The 18,378-nt window shown below is 30.8% G+C and overlaps 3 protein-coding genes across 7 annotated transcripts; 1 reads left to right on the top strand and 2 right to left on the bottom strand.

Annotated features, from left to right (window-relative positions):
• Positions 1–2,385: 2,385 nt before the first annotated feature.
• On the bottom strand, positions 2,386–5,252 carry LOC105249788 (E3 ubiquitin-protein ligase synoviolin B). Of its 2 annotated transcripts, XM_011255524.3 has the most exons (8): positions 4,922–5,050; positions 4,734–4,826; positions 4,491–4,643; positions 4,043–4,333; positions 3,747–3,961; positions 3,439–3,662; positions 2,964–3,354; positions 2,386–2,884 (listed from the first exon to the last, which is right to left on the bottom strand). In XM_011255524.3, the coding sequence occupies exons 1-8, from the start codon at positions 5,048–5,050 to the stop codon at positions 2,560–2,562; spliced, it is 1,821 nt and encodes a 606-aa protein (XP_011253826.1). In that variant the 3' UTR covers positions 2,386–2,559. The 2 variants fall into 2 exon arrangements, with proteins under 2 accessions (XP_011253826.1, XP_025264985.1); XM_025409200.1 differs by lacking the exon at positions 4,491–4,643 and having other exon boundaries at positions 4,922–5,252.
• A 196-nt stretch (positions 5,253–5,448) lies between these two features.
• Positions 5,449–10,315, bottom strand: LOC105249787. Of its 3 annotated transcripts, XM_025409199.1 has the most exons (8): positions 9,490–10,315; positions 9,260–9,413; positions 8,875–9,046; positions 8,649–8,724; positions 8,426–8,497; positions 7,743–8,323; positions 6,516–7,516; positions 5,449–5,608 (listed from the first exon to the last, which is right to left on the bottom strand). In XM_025409199.1, exons 1-8 carry the CDS (start codon positions 10,183–10,185, stop codon positions 5,490–5,492), a joined length of 2,871 nt encoding a protein of 956 aa, XP_025264984.1. In that variant the 5' UTR covers positions 10,186–10,315; the 3' UTR covers positions 5,449–5,489. The 3 variants fall into 3 exon arrangements, with proteins under 3 accessions (XP_025264984.1, XP_011253823.1, XP_025264982.1); XM_011255521.3 differs by lacking the exon at positions 5,449–5,608 and having other exon boundaries at positions 6,188–7,516; XM_025409197.1 differs by lacking the exon at positions 5,449–5,608 and having other exon boundaries at positions 6,188–7,516; positions 7,743–8,497.
• A 280-nt stretch (positions 10,316–10,595) lies between these two features.
• Positions 10,596–14,343, top strand: LOC105249786 (TBC1 domain family member 14). Of its 2 annotated transcripts, none has more exons than XM_020027092.2 (2): positions 10,596–12,984; positions 13,977–14,343. In XM_020027092.2, the coding sequence occupies exon 1, from the start codon at positions 11,096–11,098 to the stop codon at positions 12,968–12,970; it is 1,875 nt and encodes a 624-aa protein (XP_019882651.1). In that variant the 5' UTR covers positions 10,596–11,095; the 3' UTR covers positions 12,971–12,984; positions 13,977–14,343. The 2 variants fall into 2 exon arrangements, with proteins under 2 accessions (XP_019882651.1, XP_019882652.1); XM_020027093.2 differs by lacking the exon at positions 13,977–14,343 and having other exon boundaries at positions 10,596–12,595; positions 12,736–12,881.
• Positions 14,344–18,378: the final 4,035 nt, after the last annotated feature.

Here is an 18,378-nt window from a genome sequence, read left to right as displayed (position 1 = left end):
TACCGATCGAGCAACTTATGACTAGTCGCTAATTCTATGAATATCAATGGGCCGATACGATATTACGATGGATGGAAAGAGTCGGGGAAATTTAGATTGCGTTCCGTGATAATGATCTCCTCTTCGAAGGTCACGCCGTCGATAAGACGGTGTGTTCTTGTTGATCCCGTGCCATTTTTTTTATTTTCTGTGCGTTTGAGACACGCTACGCTTTCTTTCCGTCGACGTCGTGCGAGTGTATTTTCTTCGAAGGATCCGATGGTAGATTTTTCGATCGCTGATGTCACGATGGCCGACTTTTCGACTTATTTCGAGAAGGGATGACTCTGAGACGTTTCATCGCATCGAACGTTAAAATGCTACAAATATATTGCTCGAAGAATCCGATCCATTTTTTTTAATAATTATTCCAAATGTCTCTTATTTCCATCAAAAATAGAGCAATAGTTGGATTGCGAACCATTTTCGAATTATGACAAATACATGATTCTGGATTTACGAGAATGTTAGAAAAGTTTAAGATTGTTTTCTTCCATATTGTTACTTTCACTCAATATATATATATAAAAGAAATTTGACATTTAATATTTCATATTCTTGAGATGAACACGTGTGATATATAATTTTGAGACTTACAACCTGTATATTTTTCTTAAATTTGCAACTTGACACTGCAATTAATGCACGATTCTCTTATTTTTTTCATGTTTTTTTCTTTCAAAATAATTTTATTAAGATATGACATTGTACACATATAACACGCAAACAATACTTGCAAATTAGTTTAAAAATTAGACACATCATATATATAAAAGAAGACAGAATATACATATGATATAAAAATTTATAAAATTGCAAGTATGTGTGCGTATGGATACATATATTACTTAATTCAATATCGATATTCGATAAATGGATCGTTTTTTTTTATTGTAGAAAAATAATTAAATGGCTATTAGCTAAGTACGATAATGATATTTGCGAGCATTATGTTATTATAGACGTAAATTAGCCAAATAAAGTTTACCGAGGAACTCGATTTATTTTAATATGCAATGAGTCGACGTCACAGATATACACATATTTGCAAAAATCCTGAGAGCGTGCGCATTTTCGAGATGTTAAAATGAGGTTATAAATACATCTTTCGATTGATCAATAAAGCTTGATAGACAATTCAGCGTTTTGTTTCTTATTGTGCATACAGTTTTAATTATTATTATATTAATCGCATCTGTTATTAGATTGGTCACAAATATTTATAATTCGTCAAATGTAAAAATGTTTTTTTTCAAGAAAGTAACATTTTCAAATAATTATATACGTATTCATAGCAAAAAAACAAAAAAAAATATAGTATATTTAATAAAAATAATTTATAATACATTGACAAAATGAACTATTTCTCTCTACTAATATTCATTTCTTTACATTAATAATTGTAAAAGAAAAAATTCACAAACATGCATATAAAATTTAAAATTATATTGAAATAATTTGAATTATAAATATAATTATATATATGCTGGATTAGAAAAATAACATATTCTTGTGTGAAAATATTTTAACATATAATAAAAATAACAATTCTCATGTGAAAATATTTTAACATATAATTTGAAATTTTTCTTTTATTTGAAAAAATTCATGTTTGCATATGTAATCGAGTATCATAATAAGAATATTATATTTGTAGGAGGAATTTATAAAATCATATTTATTCAAACCAAGTTAAAGTTTATATCCCTGTTTTCTCATATATATAATTTTACAAGCATATAGTAAATAATGTATTATTACAATAAAAGAAAAAGGATCATATATCAATAAATTATATATAATAATTATTAGAAATATTTGTATATATTATTATTGTTGTAATTAATATTGATATCTGTTCTTAATTTACTCATAAAAAGAGAAAAATTGATTATTTACATATGGTTATAACTATACATAAGAGAGAAACTTTTATATATTAAAGCTTAGGAGCAAAGGTACTCAAGTACATTCCATCCCAATATAGAATTTCACAAAGTTTCACAAGAAATTTTTCTATACAACTATAAGAACTATATAAAGAACCAAGAAAGTCTAATTATATACAGATAAATATGTTTGTAAATCTCAAAATTGTAAAGCCAATAGAACTAATTTATCATATTTTCATACATTCTGATGATAGAGAGATAATACTTTGATTTATAAAAAGAAAGACAAAAAATTGTCATTTCATTAAAAAATAATTCTTCATGTATTTATGAACGCTGACATTATAACTTCAGTTTATGATTTGAGTCTCGAGCTTTCAGTCTCAGTTATTACTAACTCTTGGATTTAACAATCGCTAGAGAATTCTTTATAATTAGTTCTATCTGTCTTTAGTAGATTGACTGATCGACTTGAATATCGTAACAAACTCTCTCATATCGATCACAAAATCCAAACTTTAGTTGTTACAACCTCAATTATTGATTGTTTGTATTAATTGAGGCCGATTATTAACCAAGTTAAAGACTATTATGTTACATAATCTTTATCACACAATTTTATTTTTATTTATTCTGTTGCTGGCGGAGGTGAAAATTTTTGTAATCTACGTCTGCGTAGCATTTCTTGTTCGTTCGAAGATTCCGTCTCAGTCCTAGATAAATCTGACAAATCGATAAATTCGTTAAATGTTGACCCATCTTCTTTTGATGTACTTGGAAAAGTATTTTCTTTCGATGTACTTGGAGTAGGAATATTTTCCACCTTAACCTGAGAATTTTCGTCAGTGATCCCGGCGCTTGCATGCGCTGTACTGCTTGCAGTTGGTTCTGCCATCGTAGATGTATCCAATGTATTATCGATATTGCTTGTAGAACTGTTTTGCACAGGAATACTGTAATTTTAAGGTTCACATTATTTATATATAAATGTTTATATTTTTATAGAACACATAATTTAGATTACACACTCACTTAGCTGTAACAGCCACTGTTTGATATTGATTCATCATTGCATTGGCTGCATCTAGTAAAAGTTGAATTCTTTGCAACGTTTGTATTCTAGCCTGAACAGCTTGCCGCAAAGTACCTTCCATGGCTCTAAGCTCTTCCTCGCTTAATTCGGTTAAATTTGGTGGTGGTACAGGAATAGGTGGCAATGGCACTATTGCAGGAAATATTGGTGGGAAAAGCGGTATATTTCCGGTAGGTGGTATACTTTGAGGTGGAGGCGTATTTCCAGCATTGGTCTGAGGTGGTTGCTGCTGCTGCTGCTGTTGTTGTTGTTGCTGCTGCTGCTGCTGTTGTTGAGGCATTCCTGGAGCTGGTAATCCAGCCCAAAATAGTGGGAAATGAAATGGCGGTCCTATATATTTTAAATAGAAATGAATATATTTATTCATATATAAAACTTGAGTCTAACAAATAATAATATAATATAAAATCATACCAATAGGGGGATTGCCACCAGGTGCTTGTGGAGGTTGAGGAGGTGCCTGTGGCCCTGGCTGAGGAGGATTTTGTTGTCTAGGTGGTGCATTGTTCGGCGTAGGTCGCAAAATATTCAAACGGCATGTCGGACATGTCTGTTGACGTTGAAACCAAGAACGTAAACAAGCAGTATGGAAGATGTGATTACACGGCAATTTTTTACTAGCTGCAACCATTTCTTCCCTGTATCAGTTTAATATGCATATATTAAACCACATCAAAGATGTTATAAGATATTATTTTATTTATTGCAATTTGTATTCTTACCGACATATTATGCAGACATTATCAGCAGCAGCTAATTCTTCAGTTGTAGCATCTGGATAGAGTGTATTCATATTCCTGATAGCTCTTCGTGACATTACAATATCATGAAAAGCTTTTTTAAAATCACGCATTGTATAATACATAGGACGTAATGCAAATAGAGGTAATGTGAATAACTTTATCATTAAAGTCACAAAGGCAACATAGAGGATAACCTGCAAGCAAAAAAAAATTGTTTCAATTCACAAGATATATAAAATTACAAATTTTGATAAAATTCTCATTCTTAGCATTACCTTTAATAAGCCAATAATCAATTCTGTATATAATAAGAATACTGGCTTGTTATCCCATGGATTTTCACTTTGTAGATCAATAGTGTGCAAAACATATTTTACAGTGATATTAAACACAACAGTCAGCAAAATTGCATATTCAAAACCAAATACAAGTTGTACAGAAGGTCCTTTAGTGGCTGTTGTATTATATGCATAATGTATCATTGTTAAATTTATACCAAATAAAAGCCCTAATAAGGTAGCAACTCTGAGGTGAAATAACCATGTTATTACTGGACTTCTTTCCATCTAAATAACAAGATATAAATTAAATCAAGTGTATATTCAAGTAATTATAAATAATTACATACAACTTTGCCACATGTAATAAAAATCATACAAATGTATGCGATGTATCATATGATACACCAATATTTCAAGTGTGACCATTTGAAATTTAACTCACATAATCGACACGATCTTCCGCAAGCCAATGAAATGATTTCAAAAACAAGAGGAGAGTAAACAATGCTATAAATTTAGGACTGAAGTCATCCCTAAACACTGTAAATGCCAAGCATGTTTCCGTCACCGCGTACCACACTTTCTCCACCAGGTGCTGCAAGCAAGAACAAATAGCGTTATGCGGAAAAATTGACGGACAGATGAGAAATGTCAAGAGAATGTCAAGAGACTTCAATCGACTCACCTCGAGCTCGGCAGCGCGTAGGGTACCGAAAAAGATCTTTCGTAGAAAGGCGTTTATCATGAACGCGAGTATGAATCCTTGCGCGTAAATCACCTGAGCACAAAGCAATACATATGTAATGGCAATAAGCGCACGGCGGCCGCGTGGCTTATCGGAAACGGCACGTTAAACACGAAAAAAAAACTCACGGTCATGCTCGGATTGGATTTGGTTATGTGAACAACGGTCGGATAGAATTGTTTTCTTTGATAGTACGCATTGCCGATAACAACGCACGTTAGCGCGGTGCTTATCAGCATAATTCCAGCCTCCCTCATTTTCGTGATGAAAATGTTCACTCTCTCGTCAGCCAGCAAAAAGTCCCGTTTCCGAAAGAGAGAAAGGTATACGTGACACTTGTCAAACGGAGAATTTTACGGCGGTTTCGTGCCTCAACAGCTGTATCAGTAACCAACACGAGTTGCGATGTAAAACGTGGCGCTGATATCGTCGCGGTAATCTTCGATTATCCTAACCGCTGTATGTGTATATATAAATAAATGATTCGTTTTCATCATGTCGTCGACGATGGATGCTTTTTTCTCTTTTTTTAAATACAAAAATCTCGAGGAAAACAACACGATAATATAATAATTGAGAACATTACAGTACTTATGTCAACGTTAATTATACTCGCGTAAGATATGAAATGTCAACCATTAATTTGACAGTAAGCGAAGGCCAGGCGGTGCCACGTGATTGGTCACGCGTCAATGATTACATTTTGCGTTGAACACGTGGATAGTGATGATTCTTGCTTTCATCAGAGATGTGTTGTTGTTTCAAGTACGTTATCGCAAACAAATTTGAAAAGGAGCGGGAGCGATATTTCTTCTCTAAAACGTAGCAAAGGATATATATAAATAACGATTTAATTATATTATGATATAATAGGTACATTCACAAGTCAAATGTCAATTACGATGAGTTGTATTACATGTTAATGAGCAACAATATTGCAATTGATTTGAATTTGTCATGTGAATGACAATACATATTAATGAGGACATGTGTGAACAATAGTAGATATACGCAATGATTCTTAAAAGTACTTCAAATAACATTTTCATTTTGTTTTCAAAGCCTTTAAAAAGTAAATTATATAGAGAGATATAAATTTCCCTCCTTCTCCTCCATAAAAGCATCTCTTCATATATCACATTTATATAGCCACTGGCTTAAAATTGTAACGGTTTGTGATTTTAAACATATGCATAAACTATTAGTTTTATCTATGACATTCTATTCCTACTTTTCTATTAACTTCTGTATATTCTGTTAATATTAATATATTTAATATATTAGGAACACCACAAAACAAATATACTTATAAAAATATATATGTATAAAAATTATATAATTTCTTAAAATAATATATGTATATATATATATGAGAATAACACATGAATTTAACATATAATATTTATGATTATAGTTTCTGTATCTGTTATGTATGCATACTGAGAGCTTTTGTTTTCAAGATACTTTTAGGGCTTTGACGTTTTGGAGTTCCTAATTGTGCTGTTGCTTTTAATGGCGTTCTACGTGTATCTACTGGAGGTCTTCGCACTAATTTAGAACTTTTTGGAGTTTTTACTGTTAAAGGTCGCTTAATATGTGGTGTTTTGTTAACATCTGATTTATATGGAGACATATTTGAAGTCTCCAGCATTGTACTCATAGACATCTTTACTAATGGTGATGCTCTTGTAATATTTTCTTTTTGATGAATTTCTATGTTACCTGTAACATTAATTCCTTTATCTTTAGAAAAAGTTTGATGTATAATTTGATCTTTATTCGAGAATTTCTGATTTTGCAATTCAAATTTTTGTGCAGAACGATAATTCTTATCTAGTCGTTCGTGAAGTGGTTTTAATGATGTATCTATTATTTGTGTCTTGATTTGTACTGATGCATTTGGAGATAGTATTTTATTTTTCAAATCCTTATTAGATTGTTTTCGAGAAACTTGTGTTCTTTTACATGATTGCTTAACATGTTCAGTGTTTACATCCATTGTATTCAGAGAATGTTTATTTGCATTATTATCACACTGTTTTTTGTTTAATACGTTGGCTGGAATAAACTCTGACGTTTTTGTTGTGCATTCATCAAATAATTTTGCTTTAGCTAGAACCATACCAGCATTTTGTGTTCGAAGTTTTGCGACCGATGCTCTACCAGTTTGTGGAGCAGGTGTGTTTGTTCGAGATACTGATTGAAAGTACTTATCTGCATCTTTCCAAGATATTCCCTTTGAGCCTTCGGAAACAATATTATCTCTTTTTAAAGAATCATTATTTAAAGCTATGTTCTGATGACTGTTGGTTTTTTTTAAGTCTTCTATTTTTTTATCAAAATAACACGAATTATTTACAAAGTCTTTTCCATGAAAAGATGATGCTCTACGCACATATGAAGTTGTACAATTATTTGCCAAATGTAAATCTTTAAATCCAGAAAGATTCAAATCATTATTTGATACTTTATATTGTTCTATTGAACGAGAAATCGATGCATTCATTTGATTATGTAAACATGTTATCTCGTCTCTCGTATTATTAGATATAATTCCGTTACATCTTTCTGTAGAATTGGGTTGTTCTTCTAAATATTTATTAGAAAATAAATTTGATTGTTTTTCAATAGGATAAACATTTACTTGTTTTTCGAGTTGAGCATGGTGCTGTAAATTATATTCTGGTGAAATATGCCATGATGCAGTTCGTCTAATACGTTTGCTGTAAATAAAAAAATAATTCATTATATAATCAAATAATTTTTTTATATTCTAATCAATTATCTTTATATATACTCCATTTTAATTTTTTCTTTTATTTTGATGCAGTATTTTTTTATCTTTATAGAAATAATAGTGAACTTTTGGAATATATATAGTTATAACCATCATTTACATTACGTATATTTAAAAAAAATTATAAAAATTTAAATAAAATTCAAAAGTACCTTGCAACTTTTTCCTGTGAACGTCTTCTTAATGAACCAATTTTTCTTGCACTAGGAGATCTTATTATTTTATGTTCTCTTGATCTTCTAATTTTTAATTCCTTACTCAATTTCTTTGCTAAATAATCGCTTGTCAAAGTATTCTCGATACTAGCCTCTTCTAATGTTTTCTCATATGCTGTTTGTACTTTATTTACTGAATGTGCAGTCATATTATTTTCCTCATTATATATGCATCCAAATTCTTGAGAAATACGCGATTCGATTGCAGAAACTCGGTTTTTTATCTCTTCATATTCTTTTTTAGAGATTTTGACATAATCTTCTTCACAATTATCACTTGATAAAGATATTGTGTCAGCATTGGGAAAAGTATTAAATTCTTCCGAATCAGTCTTTTCTTCAGGTATTAAACAAATATCACTTTCATCCGTAGCATTTAATTTCCTTGAATTTGTGCTTATATTCATATGCCATTGCTCATCATTTTTACAATGATTTTTATTTATAAGTAAATTTTGGTCGCCATCATCGTCTGATAAATCCACAGTGGCATCAATAAATATATCATCATACTCTTGCTGAAAATCATTATTGAATGGTTCATCATATTTTATTGATTTTAAATGTATTATTTTATCATTATATTTACGTATTCTATATGCATCAAAAGAATTGCTTACTGAACTCCAACGTCTTTCACTACTCGACTTGTAATTATTCATATATAAATCCAATAAATCATCAGCATTCTTCTAAAAATATTTCATCAAAGTTATTAATATAGTACTACATAATACTATTTAATTGGTTACAGATCTCAAAATTTATGAGATATATTTATTGATCTGAGATTTAGATAAACTTTTGAAATCTCAAATGTATATTAGAAGCACATTTACTTACTTGTCTATTTTTAGGTGCAAATTTGTCCAAACTCAATCTTAATTTTTTTGGTTTATCTAATTTTTCAGTCACTCTCCTAAAACATATGAAAAATTAAAACATGTTAAATATATGCATATATTTAATTCTTGAAAAAAAATATATAGATATATGTATTAAAATAATGTATGTACATGAGAAATAAAAATTTATAAAAATAATAGTAAAAAAATTAATCATTTCATACTTCTTCTTTACACTTGGAGGATATTCTTTTTCAGCTACTTTTCGTTTTTTGGTAAATTTATTTGAAGACATATTTGATAATGCTGCAGAATGTATAGCAGGATGTAGATGATTGATATTAGGTGTATCATCTGTGCCTTTTCCAACCATTTTCTTCAAACCATTAAACATCCCTATAATATTGTAAATATTGCAAATATGGTAAATATATATAAAAAAGTATATATTAATTCATTAATTCTGTTCAATATTTTGTTTAATATTATTTTATTTTATAGAATGTTATATATTTTATTAGTATTGTTAATCATTTAACTGGTATAATGAATTAATGTTTATCGATATGTAAAAATATTTTATATGTACATATATACAATAAGGCTTACGTGTAAGACTTCCACTGCGATGCTTTTTCTTTTTATAATTTCCATGTTCAAAGGAGTCTAATCCATTATCTGTGCTGCCGCTTGTTTCAGTAGAAATACTTTGAGCGATATGAGGTGGTAAAATACCAATATTTTCCGAATTTTCAATCAGAATCTGTATATAATAATTCCTTTTTAAATAATGATACATTTACAATATTGCAATCAACATTCTTAAAAACATTTATTACCTTAATAATAGTTAAATGCATTTGCAATCTGTTTTGCACAGCTGACATGGATGTATCTTGCAATGGCATAATATTTGGTCCAACAACTTTTGCCAAATTTTCAATACCCATCTTGTTTTGTTTTTCATACATGGAAACTTTTTTTAAAAATTCCATGAAAAAAGCCAGAGTATTTAAATGATACGGCGGTAATAGTATACATGCCAACAGTAATGCCTGTACCCGATAACTCTTCAGCAATGCGCAGTGCACAAACAAGTCGTGATATGTGTATGGAATCAATGGCTCTGGCAAATCACGGAAGAAAGATTTTAAGCAATTAGCGACATCGATCGCGTAATTCTTCTCGCCTAAATTGCCACCGTTATCCAGACGAGACATCAATTCCTTCTGTCGTGCCTGGGAGCCAGCCTTTCTAAAGAGACCCTCCTGAGTAATATACTTTTCTAGGAATGTCGAGGCTTGAATCACAAATACAGGAACATGAACTATGGCACCTGATGATAAATTCACAATATCCAAAGGCTGATAAAACAAGGCAGTCTTGAAGACTCTCTTAGAGATATTCTTGCATGCCTCGGGTCTTTCGCTTTTAAGCATACTTTTTTTGAAGCGATATTTAACTCCGAAGCTTCTAAGATCCTTGGCGACAATATGATACACCTTTTCCTTATGCAGCACATCGTAGATCAGCATTTTTGATCCTCCAATGTAACGTAGAATTACGCGAGTCCCGTGATAAAATTCTCTCAGTCAGAAATTGCGAGATTCAAATACATATCTCTCTTATCATTCAAACCATATCTCTCAAACATCCGTTTTCATATTGAATTTATCACTCCTCCCTTCTCCAATGTTGCCAACGTTTTAATGCGCCATCGTGTTAAAGACACTATCGCAACGCAAAAATTTTCCCGTACATCAGCATCATTCTTTTGAGAGAAATATTATAGAGAGAGAGAATTATGTTATCGTATTATTTAGTAGAATACAAGTCGTGATTATTTCATCTCGATAAAGCTATTTCGGTTATGTTTTCGCTTTTAGATAATTTCATGTACGGTCGCCTTTAATGTGCAATAGTGCTTTCAGTGATGCACGCGATTCTTTGATCTCGCGACCAATTTCAAAGAGCGTGATTTTTTTTGCTGCAGTTTGTGACTATATACACTTCGATCCTCTCGTTCCTCGCATCTGATATTATCGGATGCTGTATTTTTAGACGCGACCGACGAGTATCTTATCCATTGACCGATATAGAAATTCGAATTGCGATTTTATGAGACGGTCGCCGAGACCGAGTGAGAATATTACGGATATGCGACGTGCGCGTGACACTTGGAGCGACCGATCATATTGTTTGCTCTAGGAGTCGCTGGGATTGCGAATCGTCCACGGATTGCTACGAACGCGTAGCAGTCGACGTATCGTTGGTACCGTCGAAACGGACCGTCGTTTTCCATGCTGGCCCTTTGGAGATCCTTGATAATCGATAAGGAAGCATGCACGGATTCGTGAGTCTCGCGTCGACTCCTTCGACGCGCGAACGGCCATCCACCTCGATCAGAGGCGACCTGGACGAGAGGTTAGGCGATCGCGATCAGCCATGAAGAGTCCCGCAACGTCTCCACGCTCGAATGGCACCAACGCGCCGATTCCCGTCTCGTCGCAGAGCCTCCAGGTATCGGGGGACAGCGTAAAGTCACGCTACAACAATGCCGTCAATAGTTTCCAAGTGGTGAAGGTCGCCGGACGCGACTCCGGTTGCTACATCGCCAGTAACATTGCGCCGAAGGTCGGCAAGCAGCAATTGGTGTCTTTAAACGGGGACTCGGTGCGCTGCGACAGCGTCAACATCGACGAGGCGCTGGCATGCGACGTGGCGCCCATACCGACAACGAAGACCAAGGCTCTGTGCGTGCACATTAGGGAGAACAAATGGTACGACGCGGGCAATGTGGTTTCCGTAGGGGTAGCGGGAACCAGTCTGAATCATGCCCTGGAGAGCATGTCCTTGGCTTACAATCCTTCCACGAAGCAACTATATTCTGTGGAGGAAGCTAAAACCCCCAACAATGCACAAAATGATTGTACTTCTCAATACTTGGAGTCTCCGTGTAATGGTAAGGAACGATCCAGTAAATCTGAAACGGACAAATATATAAAGCTCGAGAATGTTAGTGCGAACAGCAGTCCAAGGAATAGCCTGCCACGGTCGTGTAGTAGCACAGTGTCTTCCCTTAGCGAAATATCACCGTCAGGAAGCTTCCTGGGAACTGATGAGCAACATGTTGTGGAGAAAAATGACAAAGCATCTAAACGTTGGGGATTAAACTCATTTTTTACAAAGAATGTGTTTCCATGGAAAAATCGGGATTCTCAACAGTCGACACCTACCAGTAGCCCGTCGAGAAATATCGACAAGGTAGGCGGTAGTACAGCTTTAATCCAACAGCCGAGACCATCAAGTTTACCTGCTAAAAATGTGCTGGAAGAAGAACGTCATCGTAAGCAATACACTGCAATTTTAGAAGCGGCGAGGAAAAGAGAACTGCGCGAAGAGAAAGAGCGTAAACAACAACGAGAGTATCAGCTGAAAGAAGAGGAAAGATTAGCCGAGGATTCTAATACATGGAATGTGTATGTCTTACCTAAATTCGAGAATGTTAAGAATACGAAGAAAGTGAGGGAGTTATGGTGGCGTGGTTTACCGCCGAGTGTACGTGGTAGAGTATGGAAACTAGCGATTTCGAATAATTTAAACATAACGCCGCATCTCTATAATCTTTGCTTAGATAGAGCAATGTCGAGCCCAAACAATGAATCATTAGCTGCAATCAGATTAGATGTATCTCGTACCTTTCCTACCTTATGTGTCTTTCAAGAAGGTGGACCATTATCCAATAGCCTTGAGGGTATTTTGGCAGCATATGCCGTATATAGACCGGACGTAGGCTACGTACAAGGAATGAGTTTTATTGGTGCTGTGCTATCATTAAACATGGAACCATCAGACGCCTTTGCTTGCTTTGCGAATTTGTTAAATTATCCTTGTCACAGATCCGCCTTTACATTGGACCAAAAAAGAATGAACACTTATTACAAGGTATATTCCAGTGCTCTTGCGCATAAGCTGCCAAAAGTCTTTTCCCATTTCACTGTAGCTGGATTAAGTCCAGATTTATATCTATTAGATTGGTTATATACTATATATGCCAAAGCAATGCCTCTTGATGTTGCATGTAGAGTCTGGGATGTCTTTCTCAGAGATGGAGATGAGTTCCTCTTCAGAACAGCTCTAGGTGTATTACACTTGTATCAGGAAGAGTTGTTAAAAATGGACTTTGTACATGGTGCGCAGTTTCTCACTAGATTGCCAGAGAATCTACAAGCAGAATCTTTATTCAACAGTATTAGCCAAATGTCTACTACTGTTGGGACGACAACGTTTCAGCAAATGTTGATTAAATTTTCTGCATAATTTAGTATCAAAAGGTATTAGCAAAATTGAATTATAATTTTTCTTATTGCAATAAGAAAATTTAAATCTTTATGCAAAAACATTTTACATATATTATTTATGATTATTTAAAATTATTTAAATTATTTAAATTATTTAAAATGTTGAAAATCTAATGCGATGTTTATATTTTGTATATTTTTATTTTTACTATAATTAAAATATATATATATATATATATATATATATATATATATATATTTTTTTTTTCTTTTTTTCTTTTTTTTCCGGAATATATACTTTTGTTAAAATTTATATATATATATATATATATATATATATATATATATATATGTATTTATGTATGTTTAAAGCTTTCTTTTTATAATTGATAAAGATGTTATATAGAATATAGAAGTTTTTGCATAAAAGAAATCACGAATAATTTTCAACTTTTATAACACACACACATACACATTCATTTATATATATATATATATATATATATATATATATATATATACATACATGCATGTGTATGTGTGTTATAAATCTTTGAAAATTATATATATGTAAATGATTAAAAAACTTGTTATAAAAATATTTTTTGTGTAAATAATGTAATTGATTTTGTTTTGATTAATTATACACATGTTTTTTATAATGAATGAAATTATAAAAAATGATCTAAAATGTAAATGATATACTCTGTTGATAGATCAATTCTTATTTTGTATTCTCATTTAATATTTTTGTATTTTAATATTTTTAATATTTTCAAACTGGTGACATGTTATTTTTGAATAATATCCGAAATATTTAAAATTGAATGGGATATTATTAATTGACTAATATTAATTTGAAAGTTTCGCTCAATTGTATACATATTATTTTATTTATTTTAATTTTTATCATAAATTATTGAAGCTATAACATTTTATAATTTATGATAAATTTAAACGTTCGCAATGCTATCGATCTTGCTTCATACATCGACATGTAACATTATTGTATTGCTGCATTTCAGTTTTGAGATATATTGATATATTCTTTACGAATCTATATCTCTGTGGAAACGATTTCTTCAAGACTGAAGGACTGAGATACATACTCGAATATACGAGAATATTATTCAATATACTCTGCTACGACACAGGTATTATTCTTATAAACATATAAGCTCATTCACATGACTAGAATTAAATATATCGAAATTAAAAAAAGAGGATTCTCGCTACAAAATATTCAACTGTTATTTTGAAATTCTAATATTCATGAGATAGCGCGTATCATGATAAATATCTAATAAAATAATCGAGATTGTGTGTCGCACCAAATATATTTCATACAAAAATTTTGATCAATATTGGCTTGTGTGAAGAAGCAAAGTTAAATAATTCAAACATACATAAGATATTTGAAATAAATTAACGAATATTTTAACGAGATCTTTTACTATTTATTCAAATGTTATGTTTGTCATACATTATTAAGAAATATTCTGTTTATATAATTATATTTTTATTTTCTGGAACATAACGGTAAATTACGATTTTTTTTTTAAACAGTCTTGAAATTCTTTTCAGTGCGAATCGACGCGTGTATTATTTGCGACGTTTGCATTATTTTGTTTCGTAATTTTTTAAAGTCAGTAGATAAGGTGCTAAGTATGAGATTATTATAATGAAGTATGATAAAATGTTTACACATACAACGGAGGTTTTTTTAGTAGTTTACACATTTTAAAATAATATTTACATAATCTCTTTGTTTTCCTTATTATTGCTATGATATAAGGCAATTTGTAATATTGAGTTCCAAATAGCGAAATCCTATCATGTCCCGTCTTTTGAGTGGCCTTTATAATGAAGATAGGATATATATTTCAAGGTTTAAGAATGTATGAGCTATATATAATTATCGAACTGTATTCTAAGAGAGTAATCTCGAAAATGTATTTTCATACAATTTAACTGCAATAAGCTTATTGTATGTGCTTGTTATGTACCATCCTGTTTAATATGGATGTATGAAAAGACTTTAGTTCTTAATATCTGGAATAGATACCATGAATCGACCACAGTCTCAAGATTACTCCATATTTCAGAATGACAGTCACAAGTACATTGCAATAGCTTTGCATATAGCATGGCTTGGAAGCTTGAAGTTATGCAGAAATATAGACTATCACCATTTCTATCAATATAAAAAACTCAAATACATATATCTCTTTTATAATGGGCAAGACATAGCAGAATGGCGAGGCTAGAAATACACACATACATCTGTGGAAAACTAGTTGCTGAGATGCAAATAATGTGAGATAATTGTCATGTTTAATTCTTTCATTTAAATATAAGACAGAATTGTCTAAAGCGTTTGTTACACTTTGCGTTTGTTACTCTTATGTTTAGGTATATGTATAGTTATGCGTTTTTATTTATATAATGATAATTTGTGCAATTAGTGCGAAACTCTCTAGTGCTTCTCAGTAAGATATATGTTTTAAAATACATGATTCATGATTCTCAAGATGTGAATAATGGACATCTAGAATTGAAACATGAGAGAACTTGTATAATATACATATATCTAGTTTTTAATCGACAATACTCTCATTCCATCCATTATTCCAAATTACTAATATTTAGTGATCATGAACAATACATAACAAATAAGTTTATAGATGTATATAAAAAGCACAAATGAATAAGATATTAGCCTAGAACACAATGAATTATGTTATTTTGAAAATCTAAACATCTACATATATTACATTTACATGGATAAACAGTTGCACATTGTGCACTTGTGTGACACAAATGTTTTTTTTTCTGTCAGAATAAATTACTAAGAATAATTACTGTTCCAGTGATAAATTTTGAGTAGCAATTGTATATCATTCATTGTAAAATAGCGATTTTTTTATTCAATCGATTTTAATTTTTGATATATTTTATGTTGAGTTTTTTTTTGCTATATTAAAGTTTTCATATATTATAAATTAAAATATTAAAAGATGTAATTTGAATATATTCTATGTATATATATTTTTAAAATTTTATGTTAGAAGATATGTGTGTGAGAAAAATTGAGAGAACTTTATTTGAAAATTCTATAATATATGAAATTTCAATCTTTTTTTATTTCTGTTTTTTTTATTGAAATGATTTTATCCATAACTTTAAGTAACAAGTCACAATTATAATATTTAAGTAATTATATGAAACATACTATTTGTATATTATTGTGAATATCTTTTCGTATTTAAATATATAATATTTTTGTGAAATAACTGATAATGTGCCAACTGTATTATGGTTATAATAAACAAAAAGACCATTTAAAAGAAATATCCATTTATACTCTAAGTAATCTAAATGGATTGCCAATTATCAGCACCATACTATATACACTTAACTACACTGTTGACTAATGTAACTAATAGTAACCAATACAGTTGTCTAACTCTTTGTTGTGGACATGATAATGGAATGCGATATTTGATTATATCCAAAGGATAAAACGATTGAAATGAAATGCGATATATATTTAATTATATCCAAAAGATAAAAATTGAAGTAAAACGAGATTCTCATTTGTCCGCCTTAATAACTGACTCAATAATCACATTGTAACTATAGAGGAGATTTGCTATGAACAAAAAAATATATGTATGTATAATTATGTGCACACATGTGTATGCTTGTCCATGTATCGATTGCATTAAAATATTTGTAGGTATATCTATTTTTTTTCCGCTTGGAGGATATATCAAGAAGATACATATTCAAAATATAATTCTTTTTATTCATTTGAGCACAATAATTGTGTTAAACTTGAACTTTCACTCAGAAGATGTTGTTTCTATAAATAAATAGTAATGATATTAATTTGTATAATAATTATATATTTATTTTTGAAAATTATCTTACTACTACAAATATCAATGTTATAAATAAATAATGTATTCTTGTAGATATACCTACGTATATTTTAGATTAAATTTCTTCCGTGTAAAGTTGAAGATACGACGCCTAAGTATGATAAAATCGTGTAAAAATCTGTGCACAAACAACCATGCATGTACTATGTGACACTTCTGTGTTCCTTGTCGTTAGTGCCTCGATAGAGGAACTCATTGTATATTTTATACGCGTTTTATCGTGTACATTTACCTTAAGTGCAATATTGTAATATATATTTTTTAAAGAATCGATCCCCGTATTTATTTTGTCAGATGTATATGAACAAACATGTAAAGTATACATAGAGACGTTAGCAAATTAGAGAAAAAAATCTTCATATTTTTTAATACGAAATTGAAGGAAGAACACATTTTGCTCTGGAAAGATATAAAAGAAAATATATAAAGTAACGCTATAGTTTGTTTAAAGAATTCTCAACATTTTTGTGAACGATAAGATCATAATGCACGACGACGTCTCTAATTATGCTTTTTATTAAACGAACTTTTACAATATTACGAGAACTATTATATGTATATAACCACGTGCTTGCTTCCTAATTTAATTCGAAAGAATCAACGATATTTATCGCAATAGTATAACGACCATTTTTATATCATATAATGGACGATAAACGATCTGAAAGAAAAAACATATTAATATACGTCTAAGAAATATTGTAAATGACGCCAGCAACATATCTATGGATGACTTTTTTTCGTATATAAATAAAGATTATGCTGCATGACATCGATTCCTGAATTCTTTATTCCTTCGATGAAAGTAAAAGCTATATTTACAATAAATTTTGAATCTATTGTATTTGTGTTGCATATGGTATAAATCTATATATTTTAATGCGACGTTAAAAAATTAATATTGTATTATTTTAAATTAAGTGTTTTTATTGTAAAAATTAATGTTTAATTTATCTTTAAGTTATTTTGATACTATTTCGAGTTTTGTTATTTTAATATTATTTAATATTACAAAATTCTGTATATTGAACAAATTAATTGGTAATTAATCGAACATTTTAATCATTTTTCTAGTCTATTAAAATATTTCGAATTCAAATAGTTATTAATTCGCGCCTTATCGATGATACTTCAGGAATTGAAACAACGCTTTTCGGTTGACTTCAGATCTTTGAACGGTCAGTCGATCACAGTGCATCGCTAAATCTCGCGGTGATTATCGTTCCAGTGTTTTTCGTGCATAAAAAAGTATCGCGAATATCTCGTAAAACACATCATAATACACATTAAAAATATATAATCGTTATTATTACGATCTCTTGTATCCGCTTTCGTATGACCGATCAAAATATCGATCTCGCATATTTTCGCACAATATTTCCTCATTTGGCATAAACTCTCGGGTATGTATATATTTCATTCTGTAATTAGCTGCGCTGATTGATGAAATATTTTTTTATTTGTTTTGTAACAATCAGACCTA

The sequence above is a fragment of the Camponotus floridanus genome, unplaced genomic scaffold, assembly GCF_003227725.1.
Source record: "Camponotus floridanus strain SB8 unplaced genomic scaffold, Cflo_v7.5 scaffold25, whole genome shotgun sequence".
Taxonomy (NCBI): Eukaryota; Metazoa; Arthropoda; class Insecta; order Hymenoptera; family Formicidae; genus Camponotus; species Camponotus floridanus.
Note: the sequence above shows the minus strand (reverse complement) of the source record. Positions and strands in the feature narration are given on the sequence as shown.